This window comes from Scylla paramamosain, chromosome 22 (genome assembly GCF_035594125.1).
Source record: "Scylla paramamosain isolate STU-SP2022 chromosome 22, ASM3559412v1, whole genome shotgun sequence".
NCBI classification, from domain to species: domain Eukaryota; kingdom Metazoa; phylum Arthropoda; class Malacostraca; order Decapoda; family Portunidae; genus Scylla; species Scylla paramamosain.
Window position 1 is genome coordinate 9,878,416 of NC_087172.1, and position 24,285 is coordinate 9,902,700.

At 38.7% G+C, this 24,285-nt stretch overlaps 2 protein-coding genes across 15 annotated transcripts in view; one reads left to right on the forward strand and one right to left on the reverse strand.

The window, feature by feature from the left end:
- LOC135111521 (scoloptoxin SSD14-like) overlaps positions 1-24,285 on the forward strand; it is a 439,479-nt gene that overhangs the window by 51,937 nt on the left and 363,257 nt on the right. For all 14 annotated transcript variants that reach the window (XM_064024900.1, XM_064024905.1, XM_064024903.1 and 11 more), the window contains exon 2: positions 23,571-23,598. In XM_064024900.1, the coding sequence (XP_063880970.1) occupies positions 23,597-23,598 (2 nt within the window). In that variant the 5' untranslated portion in view covers positions 23,571-23,596. The remainder of the gene's footprint in view (positions 1-23,570; positions 23,599-24,285) is intronic.
- On the reverse strand, positions 6,478-7,152 carry LOC135111811 (uncharacterized). Its single transcript, XM_064025522.1, has 2 exons — positions 7,004-7,152; positions 6,478-6,709 (listed from the first exon to the last, which is right to left on the reverse strand). Exons 1-2 carry the CDS (start codon positions 7,150-7,152, stop codon positions 6,478-6,480), a joined length of 381 nt encoding a protein of 126 aa, XP_063881592.1.

A 24,285-nucleotide genomic window follows, 5' to 3' on the forward strand; every position in this document is an offset into this window, starting at 1 on the left:
CACATCCAAACGGGTCCTTCCACCACAACTACAAGTCATAATTTTGACAATATCCCTAATAATTTTAACCCCTTCTATACTCACAAAATAATCTTGAAAATTTTCACTAATAGTCCCATGTACTCCCAAAATCTAACGTGGTCTATCAATAATTTTTAGGATCTAAATATTAACAAGAAATTTCTCCCTAAATACATAATATTATCAGTTCTGACACATTTCCACTTAATCTACAACAATCTTGTGCTGGGGATTTTTCGTATCATTGGCATAGCATAAACCAGGAAAATTGTTTTTTTTTCGTTTTGCCCTGTTTCATCAAGGAATGTATTATGCATGTGTTTTCCTTACCTCAATTATCATCATCTAATTTAATAACTTCAATCTTACAATTTCATATAATTTTCTGGTTGTAAAGTTTTACTGATTTCAAAAATATATGCAAATTTTTCTTTACGTATCCCACCCCCCCCCCAAAAAAAAAAAGAGAGATTATATTAATTTCTTGAGGTTCCTTTGGGCTATAAAAAAATAATGATAATTCGCAGGATTATTATTTGAATCATGTTATCTTCTCTATTTGAACTTTTCCTTTCTATTTGCTATTTTGTCCAGTGACACATGGAGTACAATGTATAACCATATGGCCATATACTGAAGGAAAATATACTTACTTTATTTCTATTTATTTATTGTTTTTTACAAACTTGTGGATATCAAAATGAATATTAGAGACTACATTTTGCGATCAAGGTTAAGAGTAACATAATACAGAAAATATCACATACTTAGAGGAAAAATATGGGATCGATTCCAGACAACATATTAAGAGGGAAATATTCACGAAACAGGATATAGGAATAAAAAAAAAAAAAAAAAATAGAAAATATGTTGTTTATCAGGAAGAGATGCTAAAGACAATGGAAATCCGTAAGAAAGAAACCAGAACCAGCAATGACTTGCAAGTTTTTTTTTTTTTTCATCTAAGAGTTGCCAGACAAGGGCAACAATATATATTATATATATATATATATATATATATATATATATATATATATATATATATATATATATATATATATATATATATATATATATATATATATATATATATATATATATATATATATACGCAGTTGTCAAAGTAATGTTAACTTCCTGAAATTAGCAAACGCTTCTCCTTATCTGCTACTAAATATTATTTAGTAGCAGATTCCACGTAGGTGTAGAAAAACAATCACTGAATTTGCAAAACTCAGTATTCTACATAGTGTTGTGTAGAAATACGGTAACCCTGTAAAGAACCTCGATGTATACAAACAGGGTTCGGCACTCAGGAGTAATCCCGAGCCTCCTGTGGCTCTCTCTATGATCCACAATGCCATCACTATTAGACAACTGCATTTTCCCATTAGCTTTTCCCAGCAGCAAGATATCTAAGTGTTATGATCACCTTCATTTTGACGGTGAGTGGGTTCCTCCTCTGTGTCATTCTGTAAAGCTTCCCTCACTTGATCGATGACAAAGAGAATGTTTGCATGGTGTAAACACTATCTTTTGATGTGTTATATGTCACTAGGTTCATTCAGCACATCCTTTCTGGATAAGAAAAAAAAAATAAAAAATCCTAAGCTGGAGATGTTGTGGAGCGGCCATCTTAGCAGTGGGAGCGTTGATCATTACCCGCTAAGACATGGTGGACCGCTGTCTGAGAACGGATGAACATATTTTACATTGATTCCTATGGGGAAAACAGTTTCGGTTTTCGAACATTTCGGACTTTGAACGGCATTCAGGAACGAATTAAGTTAAAAAACTGAGGTTCCACTATATATATATATATATATATATATATATATATATATATATATATATATATATATATATATATATATATATATATATATATATATATATATATATATATATATATATATATATATATATATATATATATATATATATATATATAAAATGCCTGTTCTAGTTCTAATCCTCAAAGAAACAGAATCAAAGGGATTGACCAAGAGTAAAGAAGTGTCTTGAGACCTCCCTCTCATAGGAAGGGGGTAATATAGAAACATACAGGGAGTTCCAGAGGGTAGAGAATAAAAGGCAGACCGAGAAAGTTCAATCTAGAAGGGAACAGTTAAGTGTTATTAAAGAGAGGGAATGAATATCCGGGTGGTTGTGTTTACTTGATAAATGGAGGAATTTAATTTTTGAGGCTTTAAACAAAACTACATTTGCTTTGCTACAGTCAGATATTTTTAGAAAAAATATGTCAGGTGTTAGATGTTTTTTTTTTTCGTGAGTTGCTTAATTCCTGAATGTTTGATGTCTTAAGGAAATAAGTGAAAAAAATACAATTGCATCATAAGCGTAAAGTGGATATAACATGAATTCCTGAATGTTTGATGTCTAAGAAAATAAGTGAAAAAATACAGTGGTATCATCAGCGTAAAAGTGGATATAACAAGAAGTTTGGTTTAGATGATCATTGATGAATAATAATTAGGAAGAGAGTGGGTGACAGGACAAAACCCTGAAGAGCACCACTGTTAATAGACTTAGGAGAAGAACAGTGATCGTCTACCACAACACAAATAGAATAGTCAGAAAGGAAACTTGTGATGAAGTTACCGAATGAAGGATAGAAGGTATAGGAGGATAGTTTGTAAATCAAATCTTTTGCCAGACTCAATCAAATGCTTTTGATATGTCTAAGGCAACAGCAAAAGTTTCACCAAAATTCCTAAAAGAGGATAACCAAGATTCAGTAAAGAAAGCCAGATCACCAGTAGAGCGGCCACGACGGAACCCATACTGCCAAAATCAGATATGAGGTTGTGAAGTGATAGATGTTTAAGATTTTTCCTATTGAGGATAGATTAAAAAACTTTAGAGAGGCAGGAAATTAGAGCATCAGTAGAACGGTAATTTGAGGGATTAGAGCGGTAATCCTCTTTAGCAAAAGGCTGAATGTAGGCAAAGTTCTAGCAAAAAGGACAGAGTTGGTAAAGTTTGAGTAGGCAAGGTGCAAGCACGAAGGCACGGTTAAGGTAGGCGCACACTTGTTCGCATCGTACGGACGGCACGCATCGTAGGCATCGGATTTTAGTATTCTTTACATTATTTCAAATGGGTCTGCGCGCATTTGACCGCGTCGTACGCATCGGACATCGGCAATGCCGACGAGGATCCCCGAAAGAGCATTCAATCCGATGCGTACGAACGATGCGGATGGCCTCTACGGCATTTGCCGGCAAATGTGCGACCCCATCGTCAGTTGCAGCCAGAGCGCCGTCGCGGTCGGATGCAAACCTTCTTCGGTATTTATTTTATTTTTTCTGTTTGCATAGCTATGTTTTGCTTATACATAATATATAATGTTATATTAACTCACTGACTGTTTTTAGATTTTTCTCCAAATTCCAGCCTTTTCCTGTTTATGTTGTGAATCCATGTTTTCCTTTTGATAACTTTCTGTTCTTCTTCTTCTGCCAGCATACAGCTAACCACTACAATTTCTTCCTCTTCACTATCACTGTTCAACATTTTCACAACTTTATACACTAGAAAAATATGGAGTATGTCCTTCCAGAGAGAGCTCAGCTTCACAGCTGCGGGTGGCGAATGGTCCAATGCCGACAATGTGCGCAGAAAATCCGATCCGTCCGATGCGTGCCGTCCGTACGATGCGGACCAATGTGCGCTGACCCCAAAAACAATCCGATGAGTACGATGCATGCCGTCCGTACGATGCGAACAAGTGTGCGCCTACCTTTACAGAGAACAATAGGAAAGACCACAACAGGGTCTGAGAGTTAGTGCTCTTACACGAGGACACTAGTGTACGCCACCGGTGTCGGACACTAGTGTCCTTGCTCAAGACACCACCTGGCAACTAGTGAGCCACTCACACACCTCAGTCGGAAGAATGGCGGGAAACGAAGAGCTTCTACTTGTTGCTTACGTATTTCTTTCTTTTCTGAGAGGGGTTTCTCTTCAAAATCAGGAATGAGTATCACCATTATTGCATTCCAACAGTTCTGCTTTTCTATCTTATTTGCATATCCCTCACAAGATGGGTCCCATAGTGCTGGTAGTTTTTCTATTTCACAAATGAGGTCCTCCGTGTTCAGCTTCTCCTCCACCTTCTTCGAAATTGTCCTTGATAGGCCGTCTCCTTCCATCATGGGATGATGGTGGGTGTCAAACTGAGCATGAGAAGCTGGCCAGTGGGCAGCGGTGGCGGACACTGGTGGCTACGTGTGAAAGCTTCCATTTAAAACAATGCTTTGCAGTGAGTGGCGGCAACCGTCAGTGTCCGCCACGTGTTGCGGGAGCGAGACACCGAAATATCTGTTGCCCGGAAGTTGTCTGCTTGGGACACAGCTGTTGCCTCGTGTGAAAGGCTCCATTTGATAATATGGGAGGCAACTAGTGTCCGACACCGGTGGCGGACACTAGTGTCCTCGTGTGTAAGGGCACTTATACTCTGTTCACGATCGCTAGAGGCATAAGCCCTTCCCCCACGGCGGAGCTTGGCGGGCCCTGGATGCTATCTCTATTGGGTGGCAGTGTCCCGAAGTGTGGCAGAGGGTTTGACATTGTTTTGGTGACTTGATAAACACTGCTGGACACCTGACTCTCCTAAGACAGTGGTCTACCCTTCATGTGTTACTGCTAATCCCTTGAGTCCTTCACCTAGACCGAATCTCTCTCTCTCTCTCTCTCTCTCTCTCTCTCTCTCTCTCTCTCTCTCTCTCTCTCTCTCTCTCTCTCTCTCTCTGTTTTAGATAAATAAATAAACAAATATATATATATATATATATATATATATATATATATATATATAGAGAGAGAGAGAGAGAGAGAGAGAGAGAGAGAGAGAGAGAGAGAGAGAGAGAGAGAGAGAGAGAGAGAGAGAGAGAGAGAGAGAGAGAGAGAGAGAGAGATTGAGATTGTTTATTATTATCCACCAAAGTGGTTCTTACACATTTTACAAGTAGTCAAGTATACAAATATGATTAAATACCAGTGATATGTAATAATATAAATGCAATACAATTGTGGAACACTCGTCTATAATAGATGCAGCATAAAAATGCTAAGTTAACGTACATATACAGGTACACATAAAATAAAAACATGAAGTTAAAACAAACCTAACTTAATAATTATATTTTCGGTTAAAATATTTTTTTTTAAATCCAGCCTTAAAAGAGATTATAGATGTTTCCTGTGTGAGGGAGGGAGAGCGGGAGAGAGTTCCACATTCTGGTTCCCAATATGACAGTGCGTCTATCACCAGAGTGTGTGTAGGTGCGCGGTACAAGCAACCTGTGCCTCTGTCTTGTGACGCTATTGGTGATAGCTTGCCTATTACAAAGTGATAAAATCCTCGTAAAATCTTAAATATTGCTGTAGCCACTTCTAAAACATATTTCTGCTTTATTCGTAGCCATTGGAGTTCTTTATAAAATGGAGACACATGATCATATTTCTTAACTCCACCTATGGCAACCCTTACTGGAAAATTCTGTAACTTTTGCAAATCAGACATTAATGTATCCTTTGTAGTCCCCCATATTCTAATACAATAGTTAATTAAGCTTAATACAAGGGCCTGTATAATCATGATCCTGCTATTCTTATCTAGGTTTTCACTAATTCTACTTACATACATTAAAATACCCATCACTTTCCTTTTCAGCTCATTAATATGGACGTCAAAAAGCAAGTAACTATCCAAGTAAACTCCCAAGTTTTTTACGTGCTTACTTAGATATATTACATTTCCATTAAAATTCACAATTGTGTTTGGGGGAATGTGAAATAAAAGCTGGCGATTACCTATAAAAATACACTGAGTCTTCGAAGAATCAAACATGAGACCAATGTTTAGATAAAATCTTCTACACTGTGCCAGAGTTTTCTCGGTGTCCTTAATGAGCTGATCAAGATTTTGAATCGTCCCAGAATGTAAGAACTGCGTATCGTCAGCATACTGTACCAGGAACAATTAACATTTGCAGATAAATCATTAACATATATTAAATAAGACTGGACCAAGAATTGAACTTTGCGGGACCCCATACTCAATATTTGTCTTTTTAGATGTTTGATTATCTAGGCGAACTGACATATTTCTGTTATTTAAATAGTTATTAAACCAAAACTCATCAATATTTAATAAAGAACATTTATGTAGAAGGGTATTATGGTTCACTGAATCAAACGCTTTTGAGCGGTCACATAAAGTTAACATCGAAATTTTCTTGCTGTCCATATTTTTGTATATTCTATCAGTTATGGTGGTTAGAGCTATTTCCGTTGACAGCTTGGGATGAAAGCCATGCTGATTGTTAGAGAGTAGATTGTTGGTTTCTAAGTAGTTTGATAGTTGTGTGGCAACAATTTTCTCGAGTATTTTAGACACAATTGGTAGTATAGATACAGGTCTGTAGTTATTTAAACATCAGGATCACCATTTTTATACAGGGTGACAACCAGTGCATGTTTCCATGACTCGGGGAACACGCCAGTCACCAGGGACGTGTTGATGATACAGGTGAGGAGAGGGACTATGACATAGAGCGCATCCCGGAGAAACTTAAATGCTATTCCGTCCGACCCGATGGAGTTGGTTGCATTGAGCTCTTTAACGATTAAGATAAGGGTGTTAGCGTCCACGGGCTCAGGTCTAAAAGAGTTCACTTTAATGGCATTTACTTGAGGACGGTGAACAGTGACTACCCTTCGTTTCTTAGTTCTTCCTGAGAATGTCTGAAAGTACATTCCCCAACATTTGAAAATAATTTATTGAACTCCTCAGCTTTTTCATTTGCGTTAGCAAAATTGTGAGTATCATGTTTGTTTTTCTGATTAGGAACAATTTCCCTAATAACTTTCCATGTTGCAGAGATATTTCCTTTACAATCTTTTAGACGACCTTGGTAATGCTTTGCCTTAGAGCTATTAATGAGTGCTAACCTACGGGGAGGGGCTTGTGCCTCTTAAGATCATGAACAGAGTATAGTACTGTTCACCGAGGGCATAGAAAACATCACTGGGAAGGATCTTAATTGGAGGTTTGAAATAGGTAGAGGGCGGAGGAGAGGGAAGAACAAGCCGTGAGTCATCCATGGAAATAAGAACATAAGAAATAAGGAAAGCTGCAAGGAGCGACCAGGCTTACACGTGGCAGTCCCTGTATGAAATATACCTACCTATTTCCACCTATCATCCCCATCCATAAACCAGTCTAATATTCTCTTAAAACTCCCTAATGTCCTAGCACTAACAATGTGATTACTGAGTCCGTTCCACTCATCTACCACTCTATTTGAGAACCAGTTTCCTAAACATAAATTTTTCAAGCTTGATTTTTCAAGCTTGTTCTACCCTGGTTGCTGATCCTAAGAATTTTGCTTACATCCCCTTTGTTATAACCCTTATACCACTTAAAGACTTCTATCAGGTCCCCTCTTAACCTACGTCTCTCTAAAGAATGTAAATTTAACAGCTTCAATCTCGCCTCGTAAGGAATACTCATCATTTCCTGTATCCTTTTAGTCATTCTCCTCTGTACTGTTTCTAATTGACCTATATCTTTCCTGTAATATGGGAACCAGAACTGCACAGCGTAGTCTAGACGGGGTCTGATCAGCGCCAAGTATAATTTTAATATTACTTCGGGCCTTCTTCTTTTAACACTCCTAAAAATTAATCCTAATACCCTATTTGCCCTGTTTCTGGCCTCTATGCATTGTTTTCCTAGACGGAGTTCAGAACTAACTATAACTCCTAAATCTTTCTCGTATCCTGTACCTACCAGAGTTTGGTTGTTTAATGTGTACATACTATGTGGGTTTCCTCTACCTACGCTAAGTACTTTGCATTTGTTGATATTAAACTGCATTTGCCATCTGTCCGTCCATTCATTCATCCTATCTAAATCTGGCTGCAAAGCGATGGCATCCGATTCTGACCTAATTAATCTACCTATCTTTGTGTCATCCGCAGATTTACTAACATCACTACTAATTCCACTGTTCAAATCATTGATATGTATTAAAAACAACAATGGCCCTAATACTGATCCCTATGGCACCCCATTCATTACATGACCCCCACTCGGATTTAGAGCTGTTTATTACAACTCTTTGTCGCCTGTCGCTTAGTCATGACCTTATCCAGCCGAACACCCTCCCATCTATCCCGTGTGTCCTAGTCTTTCTCAGTAGCCTTTGATGGGGTACCTTGTCAAATGCTTTACTAAAGTCCAGATATAAGATATCATAATTATCATCATTATCTACTGCCTCGTACACTTTATTATAAAAACTTAACAAGTTTGTCAGGCAAGACTTCCCCTTCGTGAAGCCATGCTGTGACTGATTTATTAAGTTATGTTCCCTAATGTTTCTCGCTATTATTGACTAATATTTTACCCACAGCTGAAGTTAAGCTGACAGGTCTATAATTAGACGCAAAAGTTTTATCTCCTTTCTTAAAGATGGGTACTTCATTAGCATGCCTCCACATTACTGGTACTTCACCCGACTCCAGTGATTTCCTAAAGACAGAAACTAACGGCTCACTAATAACCTCTTTGCGTTCCTTATGTACTCTGGAATATATTTCATATGGTCCTGGTGTCTTGAACATTTTTAGCCTATCTATCTCCTGTTCCACTATCTCCTTAGTTATGAAAATATCTGTCAGCTTCTCATTCTCATCCGCTCTAAACATCTGTTCACTATTTGGCATATCCTGCATGTTTTCCTGAGTGAAGACAGTTAAAAAATACTCATTCAGAATTTTACTAATCTCCTTCCCAGAACTATAGTCTGTTCAGAGAATGAAGTCCGTTAAAGGTGGGGCAAGTATGGTGGTTTACCTCTAGCCATGTTGCCAAACCAACCTTCATACATGGGCCTTTCTCTTTTGTTTCCCATCCGTGTGCTGTTTGAAAGAGATATTTTATGTATTCTGTATATAGTAAAGGAAGGTGAGGAAGGAAGAACAATGAGTGTCGATGTTTAGGATTATTACTACGATTTGTATAAATTCTTTGACGTGGCAAATATTTTTTCCCATGTCGCCGCGTTGTCTTGGCAGTGGTGGTGGTGGTGGGGTATCGTTAAAAGGAAGTAGCACTCCAGCGTAGGTGTGTGTGTGTGTGTGTGTGAGTGTGTGTGTGTGTGTGTGTGTGTGTGTATATATATATATATATATATATATATATATATATATATATATATATATATATATATATATATATATATATATATATATATATATATATATATATACGAGAGAGAGAGAGAGAGAGAGAGAGAGAGAGAGAGAGAGAGAGAGAGAGAGAGAGAGAGAGAGAGAGAGAGAAACAGGTGCGAAGGAAGGGAGACAGACTGTTAATCCGATAATTGGCGGACGAACTAGCAGCGTCGCACTCATGGGAATTCCAGAATCTGTCACACCTTGAACGGACTTCATCCTCTGAACAGACTATGATCAGCTCCCCATCTGCTGCCTTTAATGGACCTATAGTATCCTTATTCTTCGTCCTGTATACCTGATAAACTCCCTCGGGGTCCGTCTTCGCCTGGCTGGCTACCTTTAATTCATAATTGCCCTTAGCTTTACTCGGTAACCTCCTGACTGTTCTGATTCATTATATTGTGGCCTTAAAACTTCTTTACCTGCCCTTAATCTCTTATATATACTTCTCTTCCGTCCTATATAATGTTTTAACCTAGCAGTCATCCATTTAGGGTCATTTTTCTGTGATCTTATTGCTCTATACGGGATGTTGCTAACTGACCTGTATGCAATTTATCTACGAAATATTTATACAACTCATCTACATTTACTTCACCTAATCCCCTCATCTCGGCCCCTTCCATCCTCTCCACTCCCTCATCTACTCGCCTCTACCTCACCTCTCCCATTTCAGCATGACCTGACCTTCCAACATACTCACACTATCTCCCCCTCTCTCTCTCCTCCGCCCCTTCCGGACACATCTTCCCTCCTCTTGTCCTACACCCTCACGCCTCACCTCACCTCTCTCATCCTGCCTTATCTCTCTGAACTCCGTCCCGGACCTGACCTCACCCTGCATCCGTTGCCAGTCAGAGACGTCGCAGTGAGGCTGGTAGATACCTATCAGCGCCAGCATTTTTAATTGTCTCCGATTTCCTGGGGCAAAGGGGTGTCTTAGCTAAATTTGAAATCGATGTGCAGGAAAAGTACAGCATGAATTGCTGCACAAGTGTATCTAAAATAAAAAAACATAACCCTTAATATTAATATTCATACTTACTGGTGTATGATAAGGCTTTGTTAATTGAATTATAAGATAAAACTAAAAATAGGTAATGATTTTTTTAAGTAAGTATGAACAGTAAAAATAAAAGGATGTTGATTTCGGCTTGTGCATTTTATCTGGGAATGTTGAAAAATATCAGATATCACTGACACGTCCTGTATATGAAAGTAATCAGTGAAATAAAAAAAGAACAGCACCGCTGGCGGACGTACGACGTACTTATCTTGATCATGATTCTTCAGTTAAAGAAAGCGCCGCGCGCCGTTAGGAAGGAGTATAAAGTGTAAACAATAGCCTCTCAGTTCTGCCGATACAAAGGCCTTTACTTTGCTTTATTATATCCAGAATAGGGTATAGCTCGTTCTTTCGGGAATTTTCTTAATTCCGCTGTAGTCCATGATTGTGACGGTGATGTATCCATTGTGCAGGGTAGTCGAGTAAGCGTGGTCCTGTGTTTTGGTTTGCTCGCTGCCCAAGTACCCGAGGATAGTGATCGTACCGCAAAAATAAAGTCTCTGATATAAAATTATATTTTCTTTACATTAAATGGATTTGCCTATTGTTTAGTACATGAAAATGCAAGTATATATTAATATACATCCATTGAGGTCAGTAGAAAATTACAGATTGCCTGCCTTGATACACTTATAGGCTCTTTTAAGAATATCATCTGAAATTATGAATAGAGGCTCAAACAATGTCATGTGCTGTCAGTTATCACGAAATTAATTGACTTAAAATTCAGACGCATTACTGTGCAACGATACACCTTTGTAAGCTTGTAAAACCTAGCCCCAAAAAGTATTTATTTTCCGGCGAGAATTAAAAATTCTGGCGCTATCTGGTATCAAAACGCTCACTGCGACGTCTCTAATTCCTTGGAGGTACCTTTTTAATTCCTCAAAATCTGCTCTCCTAAAGTCAGGTATTTTACTAGTGTTTTTGCTTCTAAAAGTTTCTTCCCATTTTAAATTGTACCTAATTCCCCAATGGTCACTGTTACCTAGCTGTCCTCCAACCTCTACTTGTGTGACTGCTTCCTCCCTGTTAGTAAGAATTAAATCTAGAATACTGTTCCCCCTTGTGGGTTCTACGACTACCTGTTTAAGAAAAAATTATCCTGAATTATCTTAAGGAATTCCTCTGCTTCCTTGTTACCCACCATCAGGCTCCAGTCAATATTGCTAAAATTAAAATCTACCACACATACCTGACTGTACCTTCCTTCTCTATTTATTTCCTACCACAGTGAGGTGTTAATTTACTTAATTAATGCTCGGTGGCCTGTACACTACTCCCAGTACTACAACTACTACTACTCCAAGCAACAACTGAAAACACAGTCCATGCATGCTATTGCGAAATGTTTCTTTGATTAAATGCAAAAGAGATGATTAAAGGAAGCATGCCAGTGTCACTATCTGGAGTCAAATACAGAAGAGAAGTGTTGTTTCAAAAGGGAAAATTATAGTAGGACGATAGGGGACACTGGCGTCTTACTTTGTTGGAAGACTGGCGGTACAAAATCTACAAGTCACTTTAAGAGGGGCGCATAACAAATACTTTGAAAACTGCTTGGTTACTGATCGAAGAGGAGGTCTTTTTTAAACGATAGATGAGTTATGAACATACAAACATATCGCGGAGGCAAGCGTGGGTAAAGAAAACACTGAATGAATGAGGGAACGGTGCAGCCATCTCAAGAGCCATTACAAACAACCCCTGAGAGCCAAATGAACAACTTAGAATACATATTATTAGTAGTAGTAACTGTAATGCTATTGTTATTTTTGTTGTTGTTGTTGTTGTTGTTGTTGTTGTAGCTGTTATTGTTGTTGTTGTTGTTGTTGTTGTTGTTATTGTTATTATTATTATTATTATTATTATTATTATTATTATTATTAGTAGTAGTAGTAGTAGTAGTAGTAGTAGTAGTAGTAGTAGTAGTAGTAGTAGTAGTAGTAGCAGCAGCAGCAGCATCACTATAGTCAGTTCAGAACATCAAGTCCGTTCAAGGTGTGGCAGATTCTAGAATTCCCATGAATGCAACGCTGCCAGTTCGTTTGCCAATTATCGGTCGGATTAAAGTCGGTCTCCCTTCCTGTTTCTCTCTCTCTCTCTCTCTTTTATATATATATATATATATATATATATATATATATATATATATATATATATATATATATATATATATATATATATATATATATAGTATTTATTTATTATCAATTTTCAATTTTTTTTCCACACCACCTATATATAAGTTTCATCCAGTTATACGATGTTTTGGGAGGCCTGCTTGACTTTTTTTTCTGTTTATAGTATACTCTGTTCACGAACGTTGGAGACAGAAGCCCCTCCCTCACGGCGGAGCTCGGCGGGCCGTGGATTTTATCCCTATTGGATGACGGTGTCCCAAGGTGTGGCGGAGGGTTTGACATTGTTTTCGTGACTCTCTCTCTCTCTCTCTCTCTCTCTCTCTCTCTCTCACCGCGCATTGTAGTGGTTAGCACGCTTGGCTCACAATCGAATCCCGGGCGCGGCGAGGCAAATGGGCGAGCCTTTTAATGTGAAGCCCCTGTTCACCTAGCAGCAAGTAGGTAAGGGATGTAACCCGAGGGGTTGCAACCTCGCTGTCCCGGTGTGTGGTGTGTCAGTGGTCTCAGTCCTACCGGAAGATCGGTCACTATGAGCTCTGAGCTCTTTTCGTAGGGGAACGGCTGGCTGGGTGACCAGCAGACGACCGTAGGTGAACCACACTCTCTTGAGACTTTACAGTCACTCAGTAGTTGCAGGTTTTCTTATTTTCAAAGTGAATGAAAAGTTATAAAGAAAGCCACGGTACAGCAGAAAGAAAAATAAAATACTAATCAAACTTTATAAATAATGGAAAAGACGCCGTGGCAACAATTCAAGATATGTTAGACCTGTCATCAGTGATTCACTTTATCACCCTAGAGCAAGCCAGACGCCTAGCCAGCAGCGGTTTATGGTCGTTCAGGGTATTAAGGCTGGCGAGGCCGCTCCTCTTCCCATATATCAGGGGAGGGGTGTGACCCACTCAGTAACGCTGCCAATTCATTGTCGCAATGGAAATATTCTTGAGAAATTGTAATCACCTAGTTCTTGCAAGTTTTTTTTTTTCACAGCAGAAAGAAAAATATGCTGATCAAGCATTACAATTAATGAATAAAAACCGTGACAACAATGCAAGGTGTGCGTGACCTGTCGTCATTGGCCCACCCTGTCGCCCCGGGGCAAGCTACACACCTGGGGGTGGATTCATCAAAGCATTTACCAGACCAAACTTCTGGTAACTCCACAGACTATTCAGCAAACACTTAAGACCTGGTAACTCGCCTGGTAAATTATGACTGCTCTCTATCGCTGGTAACACCACCACCTCGCTGAGGAGGACGAAGGAGCGCTGTCACCTGGAGAATATTTCATCCTCTAGCTGCTTACATAGGTGAGTTCTGAAGGTGAATACTAATATGTAATAATTCCAGTTGTTGCAAGAGTCGGTGCATATGTAACAATAATCAATATCAAGGCAGGAGACCGTGTAAAGGACTTGATTAGTGGGTGACTGCGGTGTTGTGTTGTCATTTTTCGCCATGCTTTGGGATGTTTTAACATAATTTAGGTAGAAAAGACTGTTGGATGAGTTCAGTATTAAGTACATATGACAAACAAAACTGATGTGTATATGTACACTGTAGTGAATACAACAGAGGCAGCAGTCACAGGTCATCAGCGCCGTCCTTGTTATCCCTTGCCTTGTGGCTTTTATTGTTATTAATCGCCCTCATTATATTGGTCCTGAACCTATAAAGTAACACTTAAATAACCATCAGGTGTGTGTGGGGGTGTGGGGTGATATGGGGAACAGGCTGCAGGATGGGCAGGGAGGCAGGGGATATATATATATATATATATATATATATATATATATATATATATATATATATATATATATATATATATATATATATATATCCCCTTTTAACTCGGTTAATTAAAAGAAAAGAAAAATCTTGAATTAACCTTGGCTTGTCAAGTCAAAGCAGGCAGGTATAGTAGTGGGGGTGATGGCAGCAAGTGCCAAGGAGATGGAGGCAGTGATGGTAGTGTGGTGAGGAACAACAAGAGTGACAGTGAATGTGTTGTGATGCTCATTATTTACTTAGAAACCTTTATATAAGTAAGTGTGATAATACTGAAGGTGTGTATGGGGAGAGCAAGCTTGGTACTAAGGCAGGTGTAGTGATGGTATGTGGTTGGGGCAGCAGGTGCCAGACATAATTCTGTGGTGGTGGTTGTGGAGGTAGTATGTGATTGTGACAGCAAAATTTTGTAGTGGTGTGTGATAAGAGCAGCAAGGGCCAGATATGTGAGGTAGCTGTAGTTAATGTGTATGAAGCCAGTGATTGAAAAGGTATAACTTAACTTGTATGTAACCACAGATAGAAAAGGAATAATTATAAGTTGGATACACTGATGGTTCTGGATCAATTAAAGTTAAAATTTCTTCAATATAATGACTAATATTACTTAAATTGCATAACTCCTGACAAAAGTTATTGTTTCTTTACAAGTTACTAAAGCTTTTATAACTAACATTGTATTTTAAGCTCCTTTTAAGCATCATATAAAATCTTTACGCTTATTCCTTATAAACATTACAATCAGCTAAAAGTAAAAATAAAATAAGAACATTGTTGTTGATAAAAATAACATTTTCAGCCTTCATGGAATTCCTGTGGGCCATAGAACATGACAGGGTGTGCAGGGAAAGTGTCTTCAGAAATTGGCTTGATCCACTGGATGTCTACCCCACCATGAAATCCTGCACCTTGTAACTCCTTGGTGAGTAACCTTTCATTTGTTTCTGTGTATTAATTTTCATTTGATATGTATGAAACTTCAAAACTACTGTGTTCCTCATTTATCAAATTATATTACCAGTTTACTTTTAGTGGTAATACATTACAAATTAGGTGCAAAAAGTTTCCAGCAAAAATTTTGCAAATAATTGTCATCTATGAAGTACTTTTTTTTTTTTTTATCACACTATATTTTCAAGTTTGTCTCCAGTAAATGTAAAACTTATTAAACAAGTGTACTTGAAAAGCTAAATTGTTTCTGTGTAATATGAAGATTTTTCTTATGAGGGGAAGACTAATCTGTATAAAAATTATATAGATTGGAGAGTAAAGTGAAGGTTAATTTCACGAACAAGAAATTGGTATTATAATAATGTGGTGGTTAATTGTTTATGAACAAAATTTTTTTTAATTATTTTTTGCCTGGCTTCTATGTGCTTTTATTATTGCAGGTGATTCTCTTATCCTCTGGAGCCCTTTTGTAATGACTCCCCAGCCAGCCAAGAACTGCAGGCAAGCATGCCTTCAACAGCCACACACAGACATACGTGGTGATACAGCAAACATATGGGACACTGGAATCCAGTTTCCACTGTCTGTATGAGTCAGGCAGCACCTTGCAGTACCACCCAGTTAAAAATGTTCATAAAGCAGTTGCACATATGCAGTTACACATGTACATCCAAAAGAAGAATTATCCTGAACGAGTTGCTGCTTGATGATAATAACCCTGAAGCTTAAGAATATAGAGGATGCATCCAAGCTGGACTGGCTCGCTGCAGGGCTGTCAATGAAAATGTGTTTTCATAGGCTCTCTCTGTCTCTTTTGGTGATTCATGCCCATTGAAAACAGCATCTAAAGAGGCGGCCTTGGCAGAAGAGCCTCCATGTCTTCTAGTTGAAGTCTTCCTTCCTCACTTCTTCAAAGTCCTACACCAGCATCTTTTGTCTCACGTGTACTACCCCAACGTATTTTAACATCCAAGTGCCTTTCCAGTCTTTCACTGTGCTCATGTACACTTAAGTATTGTCAAAATAAAAGAGAAGCTTGGTATATAGGTTTACTTTCACCTAAAAAAAATAATTTACTGTACTACATATAAAAAAAAAATACTTATAAAAAAGGAAAATGGTAAAAATCTAAAAAGCAACATGTTACTAACTCCTTATCATATCTAAAAGTAAGAGAATAATCATACATTATACACACAAAATGGTCTTTTAATTAATCTTTTTGACACCAATTTCTGCCAGAGAATTGGCTATGACTTCCAGAATTGTAGTCATGGCCTCCATGCAAGTACTGAAAGTAGAGTTTGTTACATCCAGTTGATCACTCAACATATCCAGGGAACTCCTCATGTTCCTGGTCTCGGTGAGGATGCTTGTTAGATCTCCAGCATCTAAGGAACTGCTAGACTTTCTGCCTTGCTTGTGTGTCACTTGTTGGGACCAGCAGTGGGCAAGGAGATGCAATGATGTTGAGGGCTGGACAGGAAGAGTGAAGAGTGATGTGGGCTACACTGCTGACAGAATATTGTCACGATCGCTTACTTACTTACGATCGTACGATCCCGGTTATCTCTCCAAGAAAGTGGACGTTACACTGATCCCGGAAAGTTTTAAAGGTCTGGATTTTTAAAGGCTTCGAGTGCCTACCCAACCTATCCGAAATCGCCAGAATTATCTCTCACCCTACCTTTACCTTGACTCAGCACACCTGGAATTACCTCTAATACCAGATTAATGTTGGGGGAGTAGAAAACACGATTATTCTATGTTACAAGCACATATATTAATACTAATTATAATTCACAAACAACATGAGGTAATACACGTTACTACATGACGTTCTCGTCACTTCCCACAACACCAGAACCCGTTTACACCTCCACCAGTCACCGAAATATTCCCCTCAACCGCAGGAATTTACTCAGACGCCACTACCGCGTCCTCAGACAATAATTCCCGTATTTCACCTCCTCAAGCCTCACAGGAGATTACCATCATCACCAAAGATTACCCATAACACCATAACATCATCCCCAAAATCACCAATACACCACAACACCAGCTCCCAAGGTCATCACCACAACCTCCACTCACAAAATGGCTGCCAGTTTGACCTATGACCCCTTTCAACAGCGTCACCGGCACAACTCAACAACCGAATTTCAGCGGACAAGAGCTCTTGGTACCACAAAAGACTCACTAACCTGATCCTGGATATCAAGGTTATACCGCTACACCACTAATAGCTCCACAAACTCACTCCATCACCAATCCACACCAAGATCCTTCCCTGAGAGACGCCTTCCCTCCACCTTTCCCCACGACCTAAGGCGCTCTGCTTTCCCCTCCTTGGAATGTGTTGTTGCCCACTCAAGCTCCCCTCGTTTCCAACGTATTTCCACCTCAGTTATACTTCCTCCCTTATACATACAAGGATATAGAGAACTTAAATTATGAAGAGAATAATACTACATGATATAAAATGGGCAAATAAGCCTTACACTACTTTTAACAATAGTAAGGATAATGCCCGAATGGCAGGTAACCGGGACACGGGGACACTAAGAAAACGTGATCCCATCCAAGGTAAACTCGGCCAATAACATGACACTATGGATAGTGGCTTTGCTAGCTTAGCTCTGAGGTGAGAACAGGAGGAATGACTCAGCCACAGCAGCAAGTGTGGCTGAATGATAGAGCAAAACATACTTTTCCATGCTGCCCTCATCACCCACATGACTGAAAGTAATGGAGAATCATCAATATAATAATTATACATATTGAAAGAAATTATGGAAACAAGGAAAAATTTTACTAACATACCCAGTAAAATCAAAACATCATTCATTTAGAAAACATAATCAAACCAAAGGTGACTATAAAAATAGTGACTATGAAGATTACTTATCATTTATATTTTATGAGTTCTTGAAATCAGCTGTTGGGGAACTGCTAGATTGTTTAGTGAGTGATTAATAATGCTGATACAAGTCCTACACTAATGATTCATAGTTGTGCCTTCACAGACTACATTATTTAAAAGAAGACATGGGATGCAGAACTTAAATGAGAAGGGCTATAAAAAGCACATACATTGTCAAGAACCAATTAAATTTAATGGCTGATATATTAATCCACAATAAGGGCACAAACCATTTGTGGGAGTTATAGCATACTGATTTATCTAGAAGATCAGAAAAAAAATGAACTGTAGCTAAATAAGCATATACGTAATTCAGTACAGAGCCTGTTATTATGCAGGATATGTATAGACAATATATTGACATAATTAAGGCAAGATGCATCAATTAATTACCTGTTACCATCTCCTGATTTGCTTCTTGTTTGCTTGACATGCCCACACCTGCTGAACCCAGCTATGCTTTTGCCCTCCACCAATGGGAAATTCAAAGCATTGTGAATAGGAAACGTAAAACTTAAATTAATTAGCTAACAATACCTAAACAAAAATGTGTAGCCTAATGATATTGTCACGATCGCTTACTTACTTACGATCGTACGATCCCGGTCATCTTTCCAAGAAAGTGGACGTTACACTGACCCCGGAAAGTTTTAAAGGTCTGGATTTTTAAAGGCTTCGAGTGCCTACCCGACCTATCCGAAATCGCCAGAATTACACCCTCTCACTCTACCTTTACCTTGACACAGCACACCTGGAATCACCTCTAATACCAGATCAATATTGGGGGAGTAGAAAACACGATTATTCTGTTACAACCACATATATTAATACTAATGATAATTCACAAACAACTTGAGGTAGTACATGTTACTACTACATGACGTTCTCGTCACTTCACACAACACCAGAACCCGTTTACACCTCCACCAGTCACCGAAATATTCCCCTCAACCGCAGGAATTTACTCAGACGCCATTACCGCGTCCCCAGACAATAATTCCCATATTTCATCTCCTCAAACCTTACAGGACATCAACATCATCGCCAAAGATTACCCATAACACCATAACATCATCCCTAAAATCATCAATACACCACAACACCAGTTTCCAAGGTCAACACCTCAACCTCCACTCACAAAATGGCTGCCAGTTTGACCTATGATCCCTTCGAACAGCGTCACCGGAACAATTCAGCAACCGAATTTCAGCAGACAAGAGCTCTTGGTACTACAAAAGACTCACTAACCTGATCCTGAATATCAAGGTTATACCGCTACACCATTAATACCTCCACACACTCACTCCATTACCACTCCACACCAAGATTCTTCCCCGAGAAACGCTACCTTCCTCTCTACTTCACGACCTTAGGCGCTCTACGTCTACGTTCCCCTCCTTGGAATGTGTTGCCCACTCAAGCTCCCCTCGTTTCAACATATTTCCACCTCAATTATACTTCCTCCCTTATACATACAAATATATAGAGAACTTAAATTATGAAGAGAATAATACTACATGATATAAAATGAGTAAATAAGCCTTACACTACTTATAACCAATAATAAGGATAATGTCTGAAGGCAGGTAACCGGAACACGGGGAAACTAGGAAAACGTGTTCCTTTTCAAGGTAAACTCGGCCAATAACATGACAAAAAAAAAAAAAAATTAATATATATATATATATATATATATATATATATATATATATATATATATATATATATATATATATATATATATATATATATATATATATATATATATATATATATCCAGCATTGGTTATATATCGAGATGAGTTATTCTTTCCCAATTATCACTTCTTTTTAGTAGTGTAGAGGCACTTTCTCCACATTGTTGATACGTCAAGATATGTAACAGCTCTCTCTCTCTCTCTCTCTCTCTCTCTCTCTCTCTCTCTCTCTCACCTATAGATGTGTTCTCTGTTAAGTTATCCATTTTTTATTTTTTTCTTGATGTCAGTGAACTTGCTTCTGGCTTCAGTGATGCTCCTGACAACGCTACTCAGCCTTGACCAACTGTCACTGCATCCCACACCTGCTCCTTCATCATGCCTGTGAGACATCAATAATGTCCCACCTCGCTCTCACTGTTGAAACAAGCGTCAGGAGCTCCTTGCTAGAAAAGCTGTAGAATGCTATTATGCTTGTGATGATATAATGATCCTCATGGTCCCTGGTGAAATCCTGCGAGGCTATCACAGGAAGATACAGGGTAGACGGATGACAACTGGTTGCTGTGATGTGTGGACACATGAGGCTGCCAGGTGGACTGTTGTGATTGCAGGGCGATAGTTGGGAGCGTAGTGCAGTGCGGCGAGAGTGGAATCGCAGGCAGTGGAGCAGGTGGTGCTGGCTGGAGCGTTGGTTTTTGTACAAGGGTTTTCGCCATGTTTCAGATTTGTGACTCGCTCTCCAGCAACAGGCAATGAAGGGGCATATGTGTAAAATTCCCTATATGTATATGTGAGGCCATTTATTTTTGTAATTTTTCAGTTCTAGTGATGATCATTTGATATATATATATATATATATATATATATATATATATATATATATATATATATATATATATATATATATATATATATACGAGTATATATATGGAGCACATTCTGACTCTCTTCCTTTTTGCGGAGATCTCCATTCTTGGAGACTTCAATGTTGACCACCAGCTTTGGTTTTCCTCTCCCTTCACTGACCATCCAGGTGAACTAGCCTTCAACTTTGCTGTCCTACATGACCTAGAGCAATTGGTGCAACACCCTACTCATATTCCTGACTGTCTTGAAGATACGCCCAACATTCGTGAACTTTTCCTAACCTCTAATCCTTCTGCTTATGCTGTTAACATCTCTTCTCCGTTGGGCTTCCCGGATCACAATTTCACATGTATCTTGTCCTATCGCTCCAATCCTTCCTCAGGATCCCCCTAAGCAGAGGTGCCTCTGGCGTTTTGCCTTTGCTAGTAGGGGGGGACCTGAGGAGGTATTTTGCTTGGAATGAATACTGCTTTCGTGACAGAGAACCATCTCTGTGTGCTGAGCACATAACAGAGGTGATAGTGTCTGGCATGGAGGTGTACATTCCTCACTCTTTTTTTCGACCTAAACTTTCCAAACCTTGGTTTAACAGAGACTGTCCTCGTGCTTACATTATAGAGAGGTGGCCCACAAAAGGTACTTGAGCCTTCCATCACCAGAATCTCATGCACTTTATATTTCTGCCCAGAATCATGCCAAATCTGTTCTCCAACTAGCCAAAAACCCCTTCATTAACAGAAAGAGTCAAAACTTTTCAAGATCAAACTCCCCTTGTGACTTTTGGCATCTAGCCAAAAACATTTCCAATAACTTTGCTTTTTCATCTTTTCCTTCTTTATTTCAACCAGATGGCACCACTGCCATCATATCTGTCTCTAAAGCTGAACTCTTCACTCAGATCTTTGCTAAAAACACTGCCTTTGGATGATTCAGGGCTCTGACTACTTCATGCTACCTATTAAAATTCTTCGCAATGAAATTTTCCATGCCCTCACTGGCCTAATTTCTGGGAAGGTTTATGGACCTGATGGGATCCCTTCTATCATTCTCTGAAACTGCGTCTCCATGCTTGCACCTTGCCCAGTCAAACTCTTTCAACTCTGTCTGTCAACATCTACCTTTCCTTCTTGCTGGAAGTTTGCCTACACTCAGCCTGTTCCTAAAAAGGATGACCGTTCTAATCCCTCAAGCTACCGTCCTATTGCTTTAATTTCATGCCTATCTAAAGTTTTTTAATCTACCCTCAACAGGAAGGTTCTTAAAAATCTATCACTTCACAACCTTCTATCTGATCCCCAGTATGGGTTTTATCAAGGCCGCTCTACTGGTGTTCTTCTGTCTTTCCTTTCAGAGTCTTGGTCATTCTCTTTTAGGGATTTTGGTGAAACTTGTGCTGTTGCCTTAGACATATCAAAAGCTTTTGATAGAGTCTGGCATAAAGCTTTGATTTCCAAACTACCCTCCTACGACTTATATCCTTCTCTCTCTAACTTTATCTCAAGTTTCCTTAATGACCATTCTATTGTTGTTGTGGTAGACGGTCGCTGTTCTTCTCCTAAATCTATTAACAGTGGTGTTCCTCAGGGTTCTGCCCTGTCACCCACTCTCTTCCCATTATTCATCGATGATCTTCTAAACGAAACTTCTTGTCCTATCCACTCCTACGCTCATGATGCCTCCCTGCACTTTTCCACATCTTTTCACAGACATCCAACCCTTCAGGAAGTAAACAGTTCACACAGGGAAGCCACAAAAAGCTTGACTCCTCAACCCTCTAAAATTTCTCAATTGGGCAGAGCAAACTTGGTATTGTTCAATGCCTCAAAAACTCAATTCCTCTATCTATCAATTGGACACGACCTTCTAGACACCTCTTCTTCAGTGACACTCAACTGTTCCCCTCTTCTACACTGAACATCCTCGCTTTGTCCTTTTCTTATAATCTAACCTGGAAACTTCACATCTTATTTGTAGCTAAAACAGCTTTTATGAAATTAGGTGTTCTGAGACGTCTCCACCAGTTTATGCCAGACACTGTCACTTCTGTTATACGCTCAGCACATAAAGATAGCTCTCTGAAACGGAAGCAGTAGTTATTCCAAGGAATATGAACAAAATACCTCTTCAGGCCTCTCCAACTAGCAGTGACAAAATGCCAGAGGCACCTCCGCTTCGGAGGATCCTGAGGAGGGATTTGAGCGAAAAGACAAGATACAGATATGAGGTTGTGGTTGGAGGAGCCCAACGGAGAAGAGAGGGTAACAGCATAAGCAGAAGGATTAGAGATTAGGGAAAGGTCAAGAATGTTGAGTGTATCTCTAAGACGGTCAGGAATATGAGTAGGGTGTTGCACCAATTGCTCTAGGTCATGGAGGATAGCTAAATTGAAGACTAGTTCACCAGGATGGTTAGTGAAGGGAGAGGAAAGCCAAAGCTGGTGGTTAACATTGAAGTCTCCAAGAATGGAGATCTCCACAAAAGGGAAGAGAGTCAGAATGTGCTCCACTTTGGAAATTAAGTAGTCAAGGAATTTTTTATAGTCAGAGGAGTTAGGTGAGAGATGTACAACACAGATAAATTTAGTTTGTGAGTCACTATGTAGTCGTAGCCAGATGGGGGAAAACTCAGAAGATTCAAGTAGTAGTAGCAGTAGTAGTAGTAGTAGTAGTAGTAGTAGTAGTAGTAGTAGTAGTAGTAGTAGTAGTAGTAATGGTAGTAGCAGCAGCAGCAGGAGTAGTATTAGTATTAGTAGTAATAGTAGTAATAGTAGTAGTGGCACGCTGCCACAGAAGAAATGGACCATTCCTTTATCTCTGTAACATGTTCATGGTTTATTTCAGATACTGGTGTCTCACATCGTCTTGAAATGTAAGTATTGTTTGCTAATAGTTATTTTCTTCAATATTTTGGCTTTACTGATAGCTTTGGAACACTGTACACTAATATAAGATAAAAATCTTGGAACACCACTGTTGTATAGACCAGTGGTATTCAAACTACTTAGTATGATGGCACACTAAGAAACAACTAATATTTTGTTTTTGCAGCACACTTGCCCTTTTATATATATATATATATATATATATATATATATATATATATATATATATATATATATATATATATATATATATATATATATATATATATATATATATATATATATATATATATATATATATATATATATATATATATATATTTATTTATTTATTTATATATATCATCGTCGCCAGATCGCGATTTCGGTCAAGGACCCGAAATCGCGATCTGGCGAAGATGATATCCTGCGGGAAAATCATCAATATTCTTACAAAAGAGAATAAGACACTCCTTCGAGAAAAAGAAAACATCATGAAGAAAATCATAAACGCTGAACTCAGTATCACTTTCAACGAAATATGTACAAGAGAAAACCTGCCCATTTATACACTATATATAATTAGTCACCCTTGATAAATATATATTACAATTTACAATAGTTTCATTTTATTATGCACACAAATCAAAATCCCACCTAAATTTTTGTGGCACACCAAGGAGATAATGACGGCA

Bases quoted from the DNA above. Each gene is read 5' to 3' on its own strand.
- LOC135111811 (XM_064025522.1), bottom strand. From the start codon at position 7,152: ATGGATGACTCACGGCTTGTTCTTCCCTCTCCTCCGCCCTCTACCTAT. The intron at 6,710-7,003 runs GTAGGTTAGCAC...GAACTCTTTTAG, and splicing joins AGAGGCACAAGCCCCTCCCC to ACCTGAGCCCGTGGACGCTA.